Below are 14,817 nucleotides of genomic sequence, written 5' to 3'. Positions count from 1 at the left end.
ACATTCTCCCTAAACACACTTAGACTTTGAGAGGTAGAAAGGACCTTGAAGCCTTTTACTCTAATCCTTCTTCTCAATCCCCATTATAATATACCTGACACATGGTCATTTCACTTGTGTCCAGTGTCAGGGAGTCCCAATGTCCTAAGCCAATGATAAGTGAAGTTCTAGGGCAGCAGATAGAATATTATTCAATGGTTTTAATTCAGTTTTCTGAATTGACACTGCTCCTTTGTATAAAAGAAAGGAAGGTAAAACCAGAAGTACCCTCTCCTACCCACTGAGCTTAGTCTGACAATCCAAACAGGCTACCTTGCAGATTTGTAAATAGAAAGCAGATTTGCAAATGAAATGCACATTTTTTTTTAATCCAAAGAGAAGAGAGAGCTCAGGAAGTCGGTCAAAAGACTCAGGGATAGTCCTGGTTGACTGGCTGGCTTTATCCCCAGTCTCACTGACAATCTAACTCTACTTTGATCATATTTTGTTCTGACGGTCCAGTTCCATCTCAGTACAGGCCCTGAGAGTATAACAAAATCCAAATCTTTCAGAAGCCACAAAAGACCGGAGCTTGAGAATTAAAAATGTGGCCCCAGGGAATATAAAGCTGATATCACCAAAATAGCCATATTGCTTGTATCTCCCCTTAAACCCTGTGAACTGGCAGCTGAGGGAGGAGAGAAAGACAGAATGTTGGATGCCTCACCTGCTTAATAAAGGTGATTGAAACCATGTCCCAGGAGACAATGCCACGGTCCATGAGCTCTAGGAAGGCAGTCAGGGTGAATGCCAGCATATCACTGTAGCTGAGACACACACAAAATAGACAAAGATGCAGATTGGGAAACACAGGTGTGAGGGCAGCCACAAAAAAGATTAATTTTAGGCTGGGTGTGGTGGCTCATGCCTGTAATCTCAGCACTTTGGGAGGCTGAGGCGGGTGGATCATGAGATCAGGAGATCGAGACCATCCTGGCTAACATGGTGAAACCCCGTCTGTACTAAAAAATACAAAAAAATTAGCCAGGTGTGGTGGCAGGCACCTGTAGTCCCAGCTACTCAGGAGGCTGAGGCAGGAGAATGGCATGAACCTGGGAGGTGGAGCTGGCAGTGAGCCGAGATTGGGCCACTGCACTCCAGCCTGGGTGACAGAGCCAGACTCCGTCTCAAAAAAAAAAAAAAAAGATGAATTTTAATGTGAACACCCCATGGGAAATCAGTCGATGCAACTGTAACTGTAAGTGCCTGTGCGCACACCTAGCAAGTAGAGCAGGTTCAGCCCAGGTATCTATCACTGCCAAAAAAAATGCTGCTGGGTGATTAGAACTTTCTTCTCTATGTGCTTCATCCTAGGGACACAGAATCACTTATCTATTTCTCAAGACCAAAGAAGACATCGGACCCTTGTCAAACTCCAACACCTATTGTGGGAACCTAAGGAGGCACAAGTGCCATGTTAACCTTTGGGCCAAGAGGCAGTAGAGTGCAAGAGATGGGCTCAGTTCTTGTCCACCTTACTAACCAAGCAAATTTTATCTTTTCAAAATTCAATGTCTTCCTCTGTAAAAATCAAGTTAGTCTCACAGTGTTAACCTCACAGGATTGTGGAGAGGGCAAGATGATGATGTATGCAAAGCTCTTATTCTAGTGCTGATAGAGAATAAGGATTAAAATGTTTTCTCTTTTCTCTCTTCTCCTTTATACATCTGTACAGTGCTCTAGAATTAACAGATGATATTCCCATTTACAAAGCATGTTCAGACACAGTCTCATTAACAATACTTCTCACAATAATACTGCAAGGTAGCTATTATTATCCTCAGGCTAAAGAGAGGGAAACTAAGGCCAGTCTAACCCTGCACTCTCGGGAGACTGTAGAACTATGTCAGTGCTGATGGCAGCTGAAGGCTTCAGGACTTGAGTACAGCTGGAAGATCCAAGATGTAAAACAAATATCTATGATTAGTTACTCGATTTGGCTGAAAATTTCCATAGTTCATCTATGGGCTGAGAAGATTTCTGATTCCCTCTTTGGCAGCTTAGGCTCCAAGCACCTGTTTACTGACTGCTCTTCACAAGGCACAGCTGCCTACCTCATGCATGTCAACTCTGGGGTATGATGAAAATGTTTGTGGGTATCATAAAGTTCTGGTCTCCTCCTCCCTGTGCAAAAGTGTGGCAGGGAGATGGTGACTTGGTAGGTTGTAACCTGTGGTAAACACAAAGGAAGGTGTGTGTGTGTGTGTGTGTGTGTGTGTGTGTGTGTGTGTGGTGGAAGGTGACTTGAGAGAGAGGGAGCAGGGGGTGGTTACAGATGGACACACACCTGGAACATATTGGACCATGTGCTCAGTAACCCTCATCAGACCAAGCATTTCCAGCAATTAACAGGTCTGTCACGACCTGACCGCTCTCCTACTGCCTTCTCTAGCCCCTATTTTTACTGCTCCCTTGGCACAGTACTGTTTTGTACTATTATTTAATTTGTGAGAGCCCAACTATACTACAAGATTTAGAAGAATAACATGGAATTATATCTCTAGGTATGGACTCTAGTGCTTTGCACACTGCTCTGTACATAGGTGGTATTCAATAAACTCCTTATGTGACTTGATGGAAATGAGACTAGGATGCCCTGTGGGATGTAGTAAATCACTGAAGTCCCTGGAATGAGACCTTAGTCATACTCACTGGGACAAGAGTTTGGTTCCATTTTCCCCAAGCCTCGTCAGCACAATGATGCCATCCATGTTGATGAACTCAGTAGCAAAAGTCACGTCAGCAGAGAGCTTGGCCAGCATCTTCATGGTATCCAGCCGGGTCTCCATGTTGGATGACTGGGTCCTCTCCATCAGCTGGGCGTGCAGCCTGGGACTAGGAAACCAGGGACAAGACATGTGCCATCTGCTCCTTGGAGCAGGTTACTACTCTGTGGATAGCTCACAGAGGCTCTTCTGTGGACATCCAAACCTGAGGCAGAACTAGCTTTTTTAACACTGCTTAGGAGTTGCTAAATTGTGGGATCAATCAGGGAGTTATTAGCATGCCAAAACCAATCTGTATTTATCTGTATCTTTTCTCTACCACTCTGGTCTATGGATTAAAAAAATTCCTACCAAGGGAACACCGGAGACATCTGGGAGGCCCACTAATGAGTCACAGAGAAACAGATATTGGTTTAATAGAGGAAGGTTTTCTATAAATTAAAGCTGTCTGGCTGGGTGCAGTGGCTCATGCCTATAATCCCAAGGCTTTGAAAGGCCAAGGCAGGAGGATTGCTTGAGACCAGAAGTTAGACACCAGCTTGGGCAACAGAGTGACACCCTGTCTCCACAAAAAATTTTTAAAAATGAGCCAGGTGTGGTGGTGCACACCTGTAGTCCTAGCTACTCACGAGGCTGAGGTGGGAAGATTGCTTGAGCCCAGGAGTTCAAGGTTGCAGTAAGCTAAGACTGTGCCACTGCACTGCAGCCTGGGTCATAGAGCAAGACTCTCTCTCAAAAATAAAAAAAAAAAAAATAAAACTGGCCGGGCGCAGTGGCTCACACCCGTAATCCCAGAACTTTGGGAGGCCGAGACAGGCAGATCACGAGGTCGGGAGTTCGAAAACAACCTGATCAACATGGTGAAATCCCGTCTCTACTAAAAATGCAAAAATTAGCCGGGCATGGTGGCATGCACCTGTAATCCCAGCTACTCAGGAGGCTAAGGCAGGAGAATCGCTTGAACCCAGGAGGCGGAGGTTGCAGTGAGCCAAGATCATGCCACTGCACTCCAGCCTGGGCAACAGAGCAAGACTCCATCTCAAAAAAAATAAATAAAATAAAATAAAATTTATAAAACTGTTAGACAGCAGAAGACGTTTCTCTTGCGGTATTAAGCTCCCTGTCACCAGAAGCAATCAAGGAGAATGTGGACAACTGTCAAAGATGCTGTAGAAGGGATTCTTGCATTGGGTGAAGAATTTAATCTAATGTTCTCTAAGGTCCCTTTTAATCCTAAAATGTGAAAAGCTTGATAATTTTTTAAAAACTTTCTCTCAAAATCCATATGATTTTTCCTCAAAGTAATAGTTCTGGAGAACTTTTAAGAATATCAAGGAGCCAGAAACAATTTCCCAATCATTTTTTGAAAATGAAGGCCGATGAAGACAAAACCTCCTCCTAGCACATGAACTTTTCCTAGCAGGATGCCTGCCTCCTTTTCCACAAACTGTGGCTAAAATCCCTCCTCTAGCATTCACTGGGCTTTCCTTCTGCTGAGCTTGTCAGTACATAGTACCTCACAATTTACTGTTTCATCATACTGTTTTTTGGGTGTTAATTTAATGTTCTCCACTACAAAGGAAGAGCCTTAAGAGCAAAAACACTCCTGTCTTCTTTTTCTCAGTGTTAAGCAAGTGATTGGAGCCCAATTCCTGCTGCCACCATGGAGTCAGGCCTGTTGTCCCTCTCCCCTTTGCCTCTCCTCTTTTACTATTACAAAGCTGGCCCTTCACAGCACAATGCTCTCTGTGATAGAGAAGCCCTCATTCTGTCTACAGTGGACAAAACGTGCGCCACAGGAAAAGGTCACAGCATAGAACAATCTGAAGAGCACTCATCTGCATCCCACTTAGAAACTTCCAACTCTGTCAATTTTCCTCCTGATACAGCATTTCTGGGCTGCTGCCTCCCGCTCCAGAGAGATGTGCTTCTGGGAAAGGCAACTGCCCTGTGCAAGAGGTCTGAAATGTGTCGGCACTTCCATAAAAGTGTGTAACTCCCAGGCTGTCATATTAAATTACCAGAGCTTAGGAGGGAAGAATGAAGTCCTTAAGATGAGAAGAGTTCAGGAGAAGAGGGGGAGGCAGAAGAACATGATGGGAGGAATATGGGCCTAGAGTCAGACAGACCTGGGTCTGAGAGCAGGCTTGGCTATTTTATTAGCTGTGTGACAAGTGGCAAGTAATTTAACCTCTCTAAGCCTTGGTTTCCTTGTCTACAGAATGTGGCTATTAAGAGTACCTATCTCATGGGATGTTTGTAAAGATTAGATGATTTAATTACACAAAGTATTTAGGAAAATACAGGCATTCAGAGCATCTGATGAAACTTCAAATTGCAAGAGGAGTCCCTCCAAATATAGAAAAGACCAGTATTTTAAGAGATATGTTAACTTCAAATTGCAAGAGGAGTCCCTCCAAATATAGAAAAGACCAGTATTTTAAGAGATATGTTAACTAAAATGTGGCAATGTAAGAAGCAGAGCAGGAAGAACCTTTAAGTCTGAAACTTGCAAGTCAATTTCATAGTCAGTTTCCCTGGTCCTTCCACAACAACCTCCGGCATACCTACAATGAAGGTAACAATAGTAGCTATTTCAGAGCAGGAAAAGGCTTAGAGCAGTGCTAGAAGAGGATTGAGGCTATATAAAGTTTAGCTATTTGTATATTGTAACAAACCTACAACTTTTTTTTTTAAGTCAATAATAGAGTTCTTTGGGAAGAGTAGCAGCCTCCTGTCGGGGAGCACCTGCAGTTCCACAAAGTGACCACTGGTGTCCGCTAACCTTTGCCTCTACTTCTCTCAGTAATACACTGTCCAGCTGCTCCTTGATTTAACAATTTTATATACTTTCTTTTTTTTTTTTTTTTTTTCCTTTCCCTTTTCCTGAGACACAGTCCCGCTCTGTCCTCCACTCTGGACTACAGCAGGGCCATCATGGTTCACTGCCACCTCCACCACCCCCACCCCACCCCCGGGGCTCAAGCAATCCTCCTGCATCAGCCTTTGGAGTAGCTGGGACTACCCGCGGGGCCCACCACGCCCGGCTAATCTTTGTGGCTTTTGTTTTGTTTTTCCGTTAAGAGACCGGGTTTCGGGCCAGGCGCAGTGACTCACGACTGCAATTCCAGCACCCCGGGAGGCCGAGGCCGGCGGATCACCCGAGGTGAGGAGCTGGAGACCAGCCCGACCAACATGGAGAAACCGCATCTCTACCAAAAAAATAAAAAATAAAAAACTAACCGGGCATGGTGGCTGACGCCCGCAATCCCAGCCACTCAGGAGGCTGAGGCAGAAGAATCACCCAAACCTGGGAGGCGGAGGCCTAGGCGAGCCGAGACCGCGCCACTGCCCTCCAACCTGGGCAAAGGAGCGAGACTCAGCTTCAAGAAAAAAAAAAAGAGACCAGGTTCCACCATATTGCCCAGGCAGGTCTGGAACTCCTAGGCTCAAGCGATCTGCCGCACTCGGCCGTCCGAAGTCCTGGGATCAAAAGCGTGAGCCACCACTCCGGGCCGATCTATTCCTTTCTGATTAATAAATTGGGCCGGGCGCGGTGGCTCAAACCTGCAATCCCAGCACCCCGGGAGGCCGAGGCGGTTGGGTAACGTGAAGTCGGGAGTTTGAGACCATCCTGACCAATATGGAGAAACCTCGTCTGGACCAAAAAAAAAAAAAAAAAATTAGCTGGGTATGGTGGTTCATGCCTGGAATCCCAGCCACTCGGGAGGCTGAGGCACGAGGACCACCCAAACCCGGGAGGGGGAGGCCGCGGGGAGCCGAGACCGCGCCACTGCACTCCAGCCTGGGCAACAAGAGCGAAACTCCCTCTCAAAAAAACAAGCAAAAAAAGAGACCTGGTTTCACCATGTTGCCCAGGCCGGTCTGAACTCCTAGGCTCAAGTGATCTGCCACGCTCAGCCATCCCAAGTCCTGAGATCAAAAGCGTGAGCCACCAAGCCAGGCCGATCACGCCTGTAATCCCAGCACTTTGGGAGGCCGAGGTGGGTGGATCAGCTGAGTTCAGGAGTTCGAGACCAGCCTGGCCAACATGATGAAACCCCGTCTCTACCAAAAATACAAAAAAATCATCCGAGTGTGTGGCGGGCGCCTGTAATCCCAGCTACTCAGAAGGCTGAGGCAGGAGAATCGCTTGAACCTTGCAGGTGGAGGTTGCAGTGAGCCGGGATAGCGCAACTGCACTCCAGCCTGGGTGACAGAGACTCCGTCTCGAAAAAAATAATAAAAATAATAAATTGGGCCGTGCGCCCTGGCTCATGCCTGCAATCGCAGCACCCCCGGAGGCCGAGGAGGGCGGGTAACCTGAGGTCGGGAGTTTGAGACCAGCCTGACCAACAGGGAGAAACCCCCGTCTGTACCAAAAAATAAATAAATAAATAAATGAGCCGGGCACGATGGCTCACGCCTGCAATCCCAGCTACTCGGGAGGCCGAGGCGGGCAGATAACCTGAGGTCGAGAGTTTGAGACCAGCCTGAGGAACATGGAGAAACCCCATCTCCACCAAAAAAAAAAGAAAAATGACCCGGGCATGATGGCTCACGTGTGCAATCCCAGCCACTCGGGAGGCTGTGGCAGGAGAACCACCCAAACCTGGGAGGCGGAGGCCCGGCGAGCCGAGACTGCGCCACTGCACTCCACCCTGGGCAACAAGAGCGAATCTCCGTCTCAAAACAAACAAACAAAAAAAACCAAGCCGGGTGCGGTGGCTCACGCCTGTAATCCCAGCACTTTGAGAGGCTGAGGCTGGTGGATCACGAGGTCAGGAGATCGAGACCATGCTGGCTAACACGGTGAAACCCCGACTCTACTAAAAAAAATACAAAAAAATTAGGCGTAGTGGCAGGCGCCTGTAGTCCCAGCCTCTCGGGAGGCTGAGGCAGGAGAATGGCGTGAACCCGGGAGGCGGAGCTTGCAGTGAGCTGAGATCGTGCCACTGTACTCCAGCCTGGGCAAGAGAGCAAAACGCTGTCTCAAAAAAAAAAAAAAAAAAAAGAGAGACCAGGTTTCACCGCGTTGCCCAGGCCAGTCTGGAACTCGGGAGGCTGTGGCAGGAGAACCACCCAAACCCAGGAGGCGGAGGCCCGACAAGCCGAGACTGCACCACTGCACTCCAGCCTGGGCAACAAGAGCGAATCTCCACCTCAAAAAAAAAAAAAAAAAAAAAAATGGGACCGGGTTTCACCATGTTGCCCAGGCAGATCTGGAACTCCTGGCTCAAGCGATCCGCCGCGCTCGGCCGTCCAAATTCTTGGGATCACAAGCGTGAGCCACCACACCAGGCCGATCTATTCCTTTCTGATTAATAAATTGGGCCTGGAGCGGTGGCTCACACCTGCAATCCCAGCACCCCGGGAGACTAAGGCTGGCAGGTAACCTGAGGTCGGGAGTCTGAGACCAGTCTGACAAACATAGAGAAACCTCGTCTGTACCAAAAAAGAACAAAAAGAAAAAATACAAAAAAAAACTACAAAATGAGCCGGGCATTGTGGCTCACTCGTGCAATCCCAGCCACTCCGGAGGCTGAGACTGGAGAACCACCCAAACCCAGAGGCGGAGGCCGCTGGGAGCTGAGACCGCGCCACTGCACTCCAAGTCGGGCAACAAGAGCGAAACTCCACCTCGAAAAAAAAAAGACCGGGTTTCACCATGTTGCCCAGGCCAGTCTGGAACACCTAGGCTCATGAGATCTGCACGCCCTCGGCCGTCCGAAGTCCTGGGATCACAAGCGTGAGCCACCATGCCAGGCCGATCTATTCCTTTCTGATTAATAAAGTGGGCCAGGCGTGGTGGATCACCCCTGCAATCCCAGCACCCCGGTGGCTCACGCCTGCAACCCGGGAGGCCGAGGCAGGCAGATAACCTGAGGTCAGGAGTTTGAGACCAGCCTAACCAACAGGGAGAAACCCGTCTGTACCAAAAAATAAAAATTAAAAATATAAAAAAATAAAAAACAAATGAGCCGGGCATGGTGGCTCATGCCTGCAATCCCTGCCACTCCAGAGGCTGAGGGAAAACCACCCAAAATTGGGAGGCAGAGGCCACAGCCAGCAAAAACCATGCCACTGCGCTCCAGCCTGGGCAACAAGAGCGAAACTCCCAGTCTCAAAAAAAATTAAAAAGAGACCGGGTTTCACCATGTTGCCCAGGCTGGTCTGGAACTCCTAGGCTCAAGCAATCTTCTGTGCTCAAGCGATCCTCCATGCTCGGCCGTCCAAAGTCCTGGGATCAAAAGTGTGAGCCACCATGCCAGACCCATCACTCCTGTAATCCCAGCACTTTGGGAGGCCAAGGCAGGTGGACCACCTGAGGTCAGGAGTTTGAGAACAGCCTGGCCAACATGGTGAAACCTCATCTCTACTAAAAGTACAAAAATTAGCCGGGTGTGGTGTACTGTGCCTGTAGTCCCAGCTACTCAGGAGGCTGAGGCAGGGGAATCACTTGAACCCAGGAAGCAGAGGTTGCAGTGAGCTGGGATCCCCTGACTGCACTCCAGCCTGGGTAGCAGAGCTCTGTCTCAATAATAATAATAATAATAATAATAATAATAATAATAATAATAATTGTGATTGTATTTAGAAATTATTGAAATAAATTTTTTAGCTACATCAGATCAATTTGGGTTCCTTCTTAAAATGGCCATTTCATCTTTTGGTTCCTGTATTATTTTATTGTATTCCTTAAATTCCTTGGGTTGGGTTTCAACTTTCTCTCGAATCTCGATAATCCTCATTCCTATTCCTATTCTGAATTCTGTGTCTGTCATTTCAGCCATTTCAGCTTGGTTAAGAATATTGCTGGGGAACTAGTGCAGTCATTTGGAGGTAGGAAGACACTCTGGCTTTTTGAATTACCATAGTTTTTACACTGATTCTTTCCCTTATGTGTGGGGCTGATGTTCCTTTAATCTTTGAAGTTATTTCCTTTGGATGGGTTTTTTTGCTTGTATATGTGATGCCCTTTGGGGTTTGATTGTGATGTAAGGTGGGTTCATTTGACTGATTTTGTTTCTGGATCATTTTAGGGGGGCTAAGGCTTAGCTCAGCACTCCTGGGCTAACTGCTCTAACTCTGGGGGACTGGTTTTGGGCTCCCAGCTTTCTTCTCTGGCCCCTTGATTTAGGAATTTGCCGGACTAGAGGGGCCAAGGTGTTCCTGGTCCACTGACCCCCAACATTCCAATGGGGGGTGTCAGCCAAAGTGTTTCACTGGGGCAATGGCAGTGGGATTTGTGCTCACTCATGCATGCCAGCAGCTGCAGCAGCACGATGGGGTGCATGCACATTGGCTGGGGAGGGGCACTGGTGAGAGCAGGGCAGCAGCATTCCTGCACATGCTCTCACACTGGCAGCAGCATGGCAGGGACAGGGAACTTGTGGGGGCAGGGTTGCTGGTGTCCACGTGTGCATTCATACCAGCAACAGCAGTGGCATGATGCGGGCAGGATTGCCAGTGTCCGTGCATGCGTTTGCATTGGTGATTGCAGTGGTGTGGAAGGGGCAGGGTTGTCAGTGTCTGTGCACATGTTCATACTGGCACTGGTGACATGGCAGAGTGACCACACATCAGCAGGGGTGGAGAGCAGCAGGGTGCACTCATGCCAGTAGCAGTGGCATGGTGTAATACCTGCACACACATGCACCAGCATGGTAGGCAAGATCTGCCCATGCGAGTGTGCTGACAAAGCAGTGGGGGAAGAGGCCGTGGGTACACTGGTGTGCATCAGCAGAGGTCAGTCTGCTGGAGCTTCCAAAAGGTTAGGTGCAGTCCACTAGCAAGGGAGCTGTGATGAGGGTCCCTGGGAAGCACCCTGATTGGGCATCCAAGGTTGTGCTGCAAGCAGGCATGGCCAGGCTGGGACCTCAGGAGAGGCCAGCAGACAAGGGGGCACTCAGATCAGACTGAGCAAGACCAAGGGCAAGACCATCCTGCTCTGTCCAGGTCCAACAGTCCTGCTAAGGCTAAAATCTCCCAGAGGAGCATGGCGAACCTTGGGGGATGGATGTCACTGGCCATGCTCCACTGTAGCCATTCCCATGCCAAAACCCTCTGGGCTCTGCACAGGCTGGAGTCCTGCCCCTACTACCTCTCTAGGCAGCTCTTCCTGTCAGCTCAGTTGTCTGTGGGGGTTGTGGGGTCTCCTGCAGCTAGGATTCTGGAGGTTCATGGTGAGAGTAGGCCACTCCTCACCTGTTCAGTTTACTCCTTCCCCAGGAGACGCTAGGAGCAAGCAACAAGTCCTGGTGCTCAGAAACCCCGTGTAGAGTTCCCAGCATACTCCCCCTTCAGTCCAGCATCTGTGTCCTCCCTCTGTCCACTCTCAACACTTTTGTTCTGAAGAGCTGCTCAGAGTGTGCCAGTCTCTCTCAATATCCCAGTATCTTTGTGGGAGAATATTCCTCCTGGCTGCATCTACTGAGCCATCTTGGCTCCTCCTCAAGAATTTCATAATACAATCAAAAGCATTAGCAGCAGAATAGGCCAAGCTAAAGAAAGAATTACAGAGCATGATATGGTTTGGATCTGTGTCCTTGAATCTCATGTTGAATCGTAATCCCTAATGTTGGAGGTGGGTCCTGATGGGAAGGTGATTTGATCATGGGAGCACTTTCTCATGAATGGTTTAGCACCATCTATCTTGGTACTGTGCTCTCAATAGTAAGTGAATTCTCATAAACTCTGGTTAAAAGTGTATAGCACCGCTCCCCTCACTGTCTCTTGCTCCTACTCTGGCCATGTGAAGTACATGCTCTCCCTCTGCCTTCCGCCATGAATGGAAGCTTCCTGAGGCCTTCCCAGAAGCCAAGCAGATGCCAGCATCATGCTTCCTGTACAGCCTGTGGAACAGTGAGCCAATTAAACCTCTTTTCTTCATAAATTACCCAGTCTCGGATATTTCTTTATAGCAATGCATGAATGGACTAATACAGAAAATTGATACTTAGAAGTGGAACATTGCTACAAAGATACCTGAAAATGTGGAAGCAGCTCTGGAACTAGGTAATGGGCAGAGGTTAGGAAAGTGTGGAGGGCACAGAAGAAGAGAGGAAGATGAGGGAAAGTTTGGAACTTCCTAGAGACTGGTTGAATGGTTGTGACCAAAATGCTCATAATGATATGGACAGTGAAGTCCAGTCTGATGAGGTCTCAGATGGAAATGAGGAAGTTAATGGGAAATGGAGCAAAGGTCACACTTGTGACACCATAGCAAAGAACATGACTGCATTGTGTCCATACCCCAAGGATTCATGGAAGGACAAACAAGAGTGATGACCTAGGGTATCTGTCGGAAGAAATTTTTAAGCAGCAAAGTGTTCAAGAAGTGGCATGGCTGGGGTTTTTTGTTTGTTTGTTTTTTGTTTTGTTTTGTTTTGGGGGGGGTTGAGACAGAGTCTCACTCTGTCACCCAGGCTGGAATGCAGTGGCACCATCTCAGCTCACTGCAACCTCCACCTCCTGGATTCAAGTGATTCTCTGACCTTAGCCTCCTGAGTAGCTGGGACTGCAGGTGCACATCACCAGGCCTGGCTAATTTTTGTATTTTTAGTAGAGACAGAGTTTCACCATGTTGGCCAGGCAGGTCCCAAACTCCTGACCTCAATCTGCCTGCCTCAGCCTCCCAAAGTGCTGGGATTAAACGCATAAGCCACCGCACCCGGCCAATATGGCCCATCTTTAGAGTGGTGGGGAGCTTAGAGACGAATTTTTTTTTTTTTTTTTTTGAGACAGAGTCTTGCTCTGTCGCCCAGGCTGGAGTGCAGTGGCGCAATCTCGGCTCACTGCAACCTCCGCCCCTCCAGGTTTAAGCAATTCTCTGCCTCAGCCTTTGGAGTACATGGGATTACAGGCGTGTGCCACCACACCTGGCTAATTTTTTTTTTTGTATTTTTAGTAGAGACAGGGTTTCACCATCTTTGCCAGGCTGGTCTTGAACTCCTTACCTCGTGATCCACCCGCCTCGGCCTCCCAAAGTGCTGGGATTACAGGCGTAAGACACTGTGCCAGGCCACAAAATCTTTACCATGGTCTACAAGACCCTAGATGATCTCGCACTTTACTTCTCAGACTTAATCTATTCCTACTCTTCCCCCTAACTTACTGTTTGAGTCTCACATACTAATTTCCCATTCTGTGAACAGTTTCTTCTCATCTCTGTGCCTTTGGACTTGCTGTTCCCTCTCTTGGAATGCTTTTCTCCCAGCTCATCACATGGCTTCCATCTTCACTTTATTCAGGCCATGCTCTGTTATCTCCTCCTCCAAGTCTTTCCTGACAACTCTATCTCCTATCATCCAGGGCCTCCACCCCTCTTCTTCCCTTAACCTGCTCTAATCTTCTCCCTAGCATTGCATGTCATATTAACATTTTTTGTTTCTAACTTCCACATTAGTTGTAAGCTAACTCCATGACAGCAGAGATGTTGACTGTCTTGTTCATAGCTGTATCTCTGCTACCTAGAACATATCTATTATAGTACATGATATGGGGTCAATATCTTTTTTAACCATGTAAAATAATGGTTGCATCACTGAATAAAACAAAAATGACCTATGAGTAAATGGAAGGTCTCTATGAACTTGACTTATACTTAAATCATTCTAAACACTTACAGATTAATCATGGCCCTTCTCACATAGAATTATTGTCAAGTACAACCCCTGCCACCACACCAAAAGGCTATTTTAATTTTTTTGAGATGGAGCCTTGCTCTGCTGCCTAGGCTGAAGTGCAGTGGCGCTATCTTGGCTCACTGCAACTTCCCCCCCCCCGCCGCCAGATTCAACCAATTCTCCGGCCTCAGCCTCCCGAGTAGCTAGGATTGCAGACACCTGCTGCCACGCCCAGCTAATTTATTTATTTATTTATATTTTTATTAGAGACAGGGCTTCACCATGTTGGCCAGGCTGGTCTCAAACTCCTGACCTCAAGTGATCCGCCCACCTTGGCCTCCCAAAGTGCTGAGATTACAGGCGTGAGCCACCCCACCTGGCCACAGCTAGTTTTGTTTCATTTATATTCCCACTTCATTTATACACATTCCTTCTTCCTCTGAATTATTTTGAAGTAAAAACTATACATCATATCATTTTCTAATTACCTTATATGTATCTGTAGAAGACAAAGAATTTTTTAAAATATATTCACAATGCCATTAAATACCAAAAAATTAATACATTCTGAAAATAGCCGCAAATCCAGAATTCACATTTTCTTGACTTTTTCATAAGTGATTTTTTTCTAGGTTATCTATTTCAATCAGATACCTGTTTGCTCATATTTACATTCCTAACTGAACAATGTCTGAACTTAAACTGACATAAAACACAGACGATCTTATGACCAAATGCTTAGTGCAAGAAAAAACTTCAAATTGCAAGAGGAGTCCCTCCAAATATAGAAAAGACCAGTATTTTAAGAGATATGTTAACTAAAATGTGGCAATGTAAGAAGCAGAGCAGGAAGAACCTTTAAGTCTGAAACTTGCAAGTCAATTTCATAGTCAGTTTCCCTGGTCCTTCCACAACAACCTCCGGCATACCTACAATGAAGGTAACAATAGTAGCTATTTCAGAGCAGGAAAAGGCTTAGAGCAGTGCTAGAAGAGGGTTGAAGCTATATAAAGTTTAGCTATTTGTATATTGTAACAAACCTACAACTTTTTTTTTTAAGTCAATAATAGAGTTCTTTAGGAATAGTAGCAGCCTCCTGTCGGGGAGCACCTGCAGTTCCACTAAGTGACCACTGGTGTCCGCTAACCTTTGCCTCTACTTCTCTCAGTGTAATACACTGTCCAGCTGCTCCTTGATTTAACAATTTTATATACTTTCTTTTTTTTTTTTTTTTTCCTTTCCCTTTTCCTGAGACACAGTCCCGCTCTGTCCTCCACTCTGGACTACAGCAGGGCCATGATGGCTCACTGCCACCTCCACCACCCCCACCCCCGGGGCTCAAGCAATCCTCCTGCATCAGCCTTTGGAGTAGCTGGGACTACCCGCGGGGCCCACCACGCCCGGCTAATCTTTGTGTCTTTTGT

The 14,817-nt window shown here is 47.3% G+C and overlaps 1 protein-coding gene across 1 annotated transcript in view; it reads right to left on the bottom strand.

Moving 5' to 3' along the window:
* LOC115932684 (engulfment and cell motility protein 2-like) overlaps positions 1 to 3,009 on the bottom strand; it is a 32,854-nt gene extending 29,845 nt beyond the window's left edge. Inside the window, exons 1-2 of the mRNA XM_063698913.1 lie at positions 2,692 to 3,009; positions 707 to 806 (exon numbers count right to left, since the gene is read on the bottom strand). Of these exons, the coding sequence (XP_063554983.1) occupies positions 707 to 806; positions 2,692 to 2,897 (306 nt within the window). The 5' untranslated portion in view covers positions 2,898 to 3,009. The remainder of the gene's footprint in view (positions 1 to 706; positions 807 to 2,691) is intronic.
* Positions 3,010 to 14,817: the final 11,808 nt, after the last annotated feature.

Source organism: Gorilla gorilla, chromosome 16 (genome assembly GCF_029281585.2).
Source record: "Gorilla gorilla gorilla isolate KB3781 chromosome 16, NHGRI_mGorGor1-v2.1_pri, whole genome shotgun sequence".
In the NCBI taxonomy this organism is placed as follows: domain Eukaryota; kingdom Metazoa; phylum Chordata; class Mammalia; order Primates; family Hominidae; genus Gorilla; species Gorilla gorilla.
This window is presented reverse-complemented; position numbering and strand designations above follow the sequence as displayed.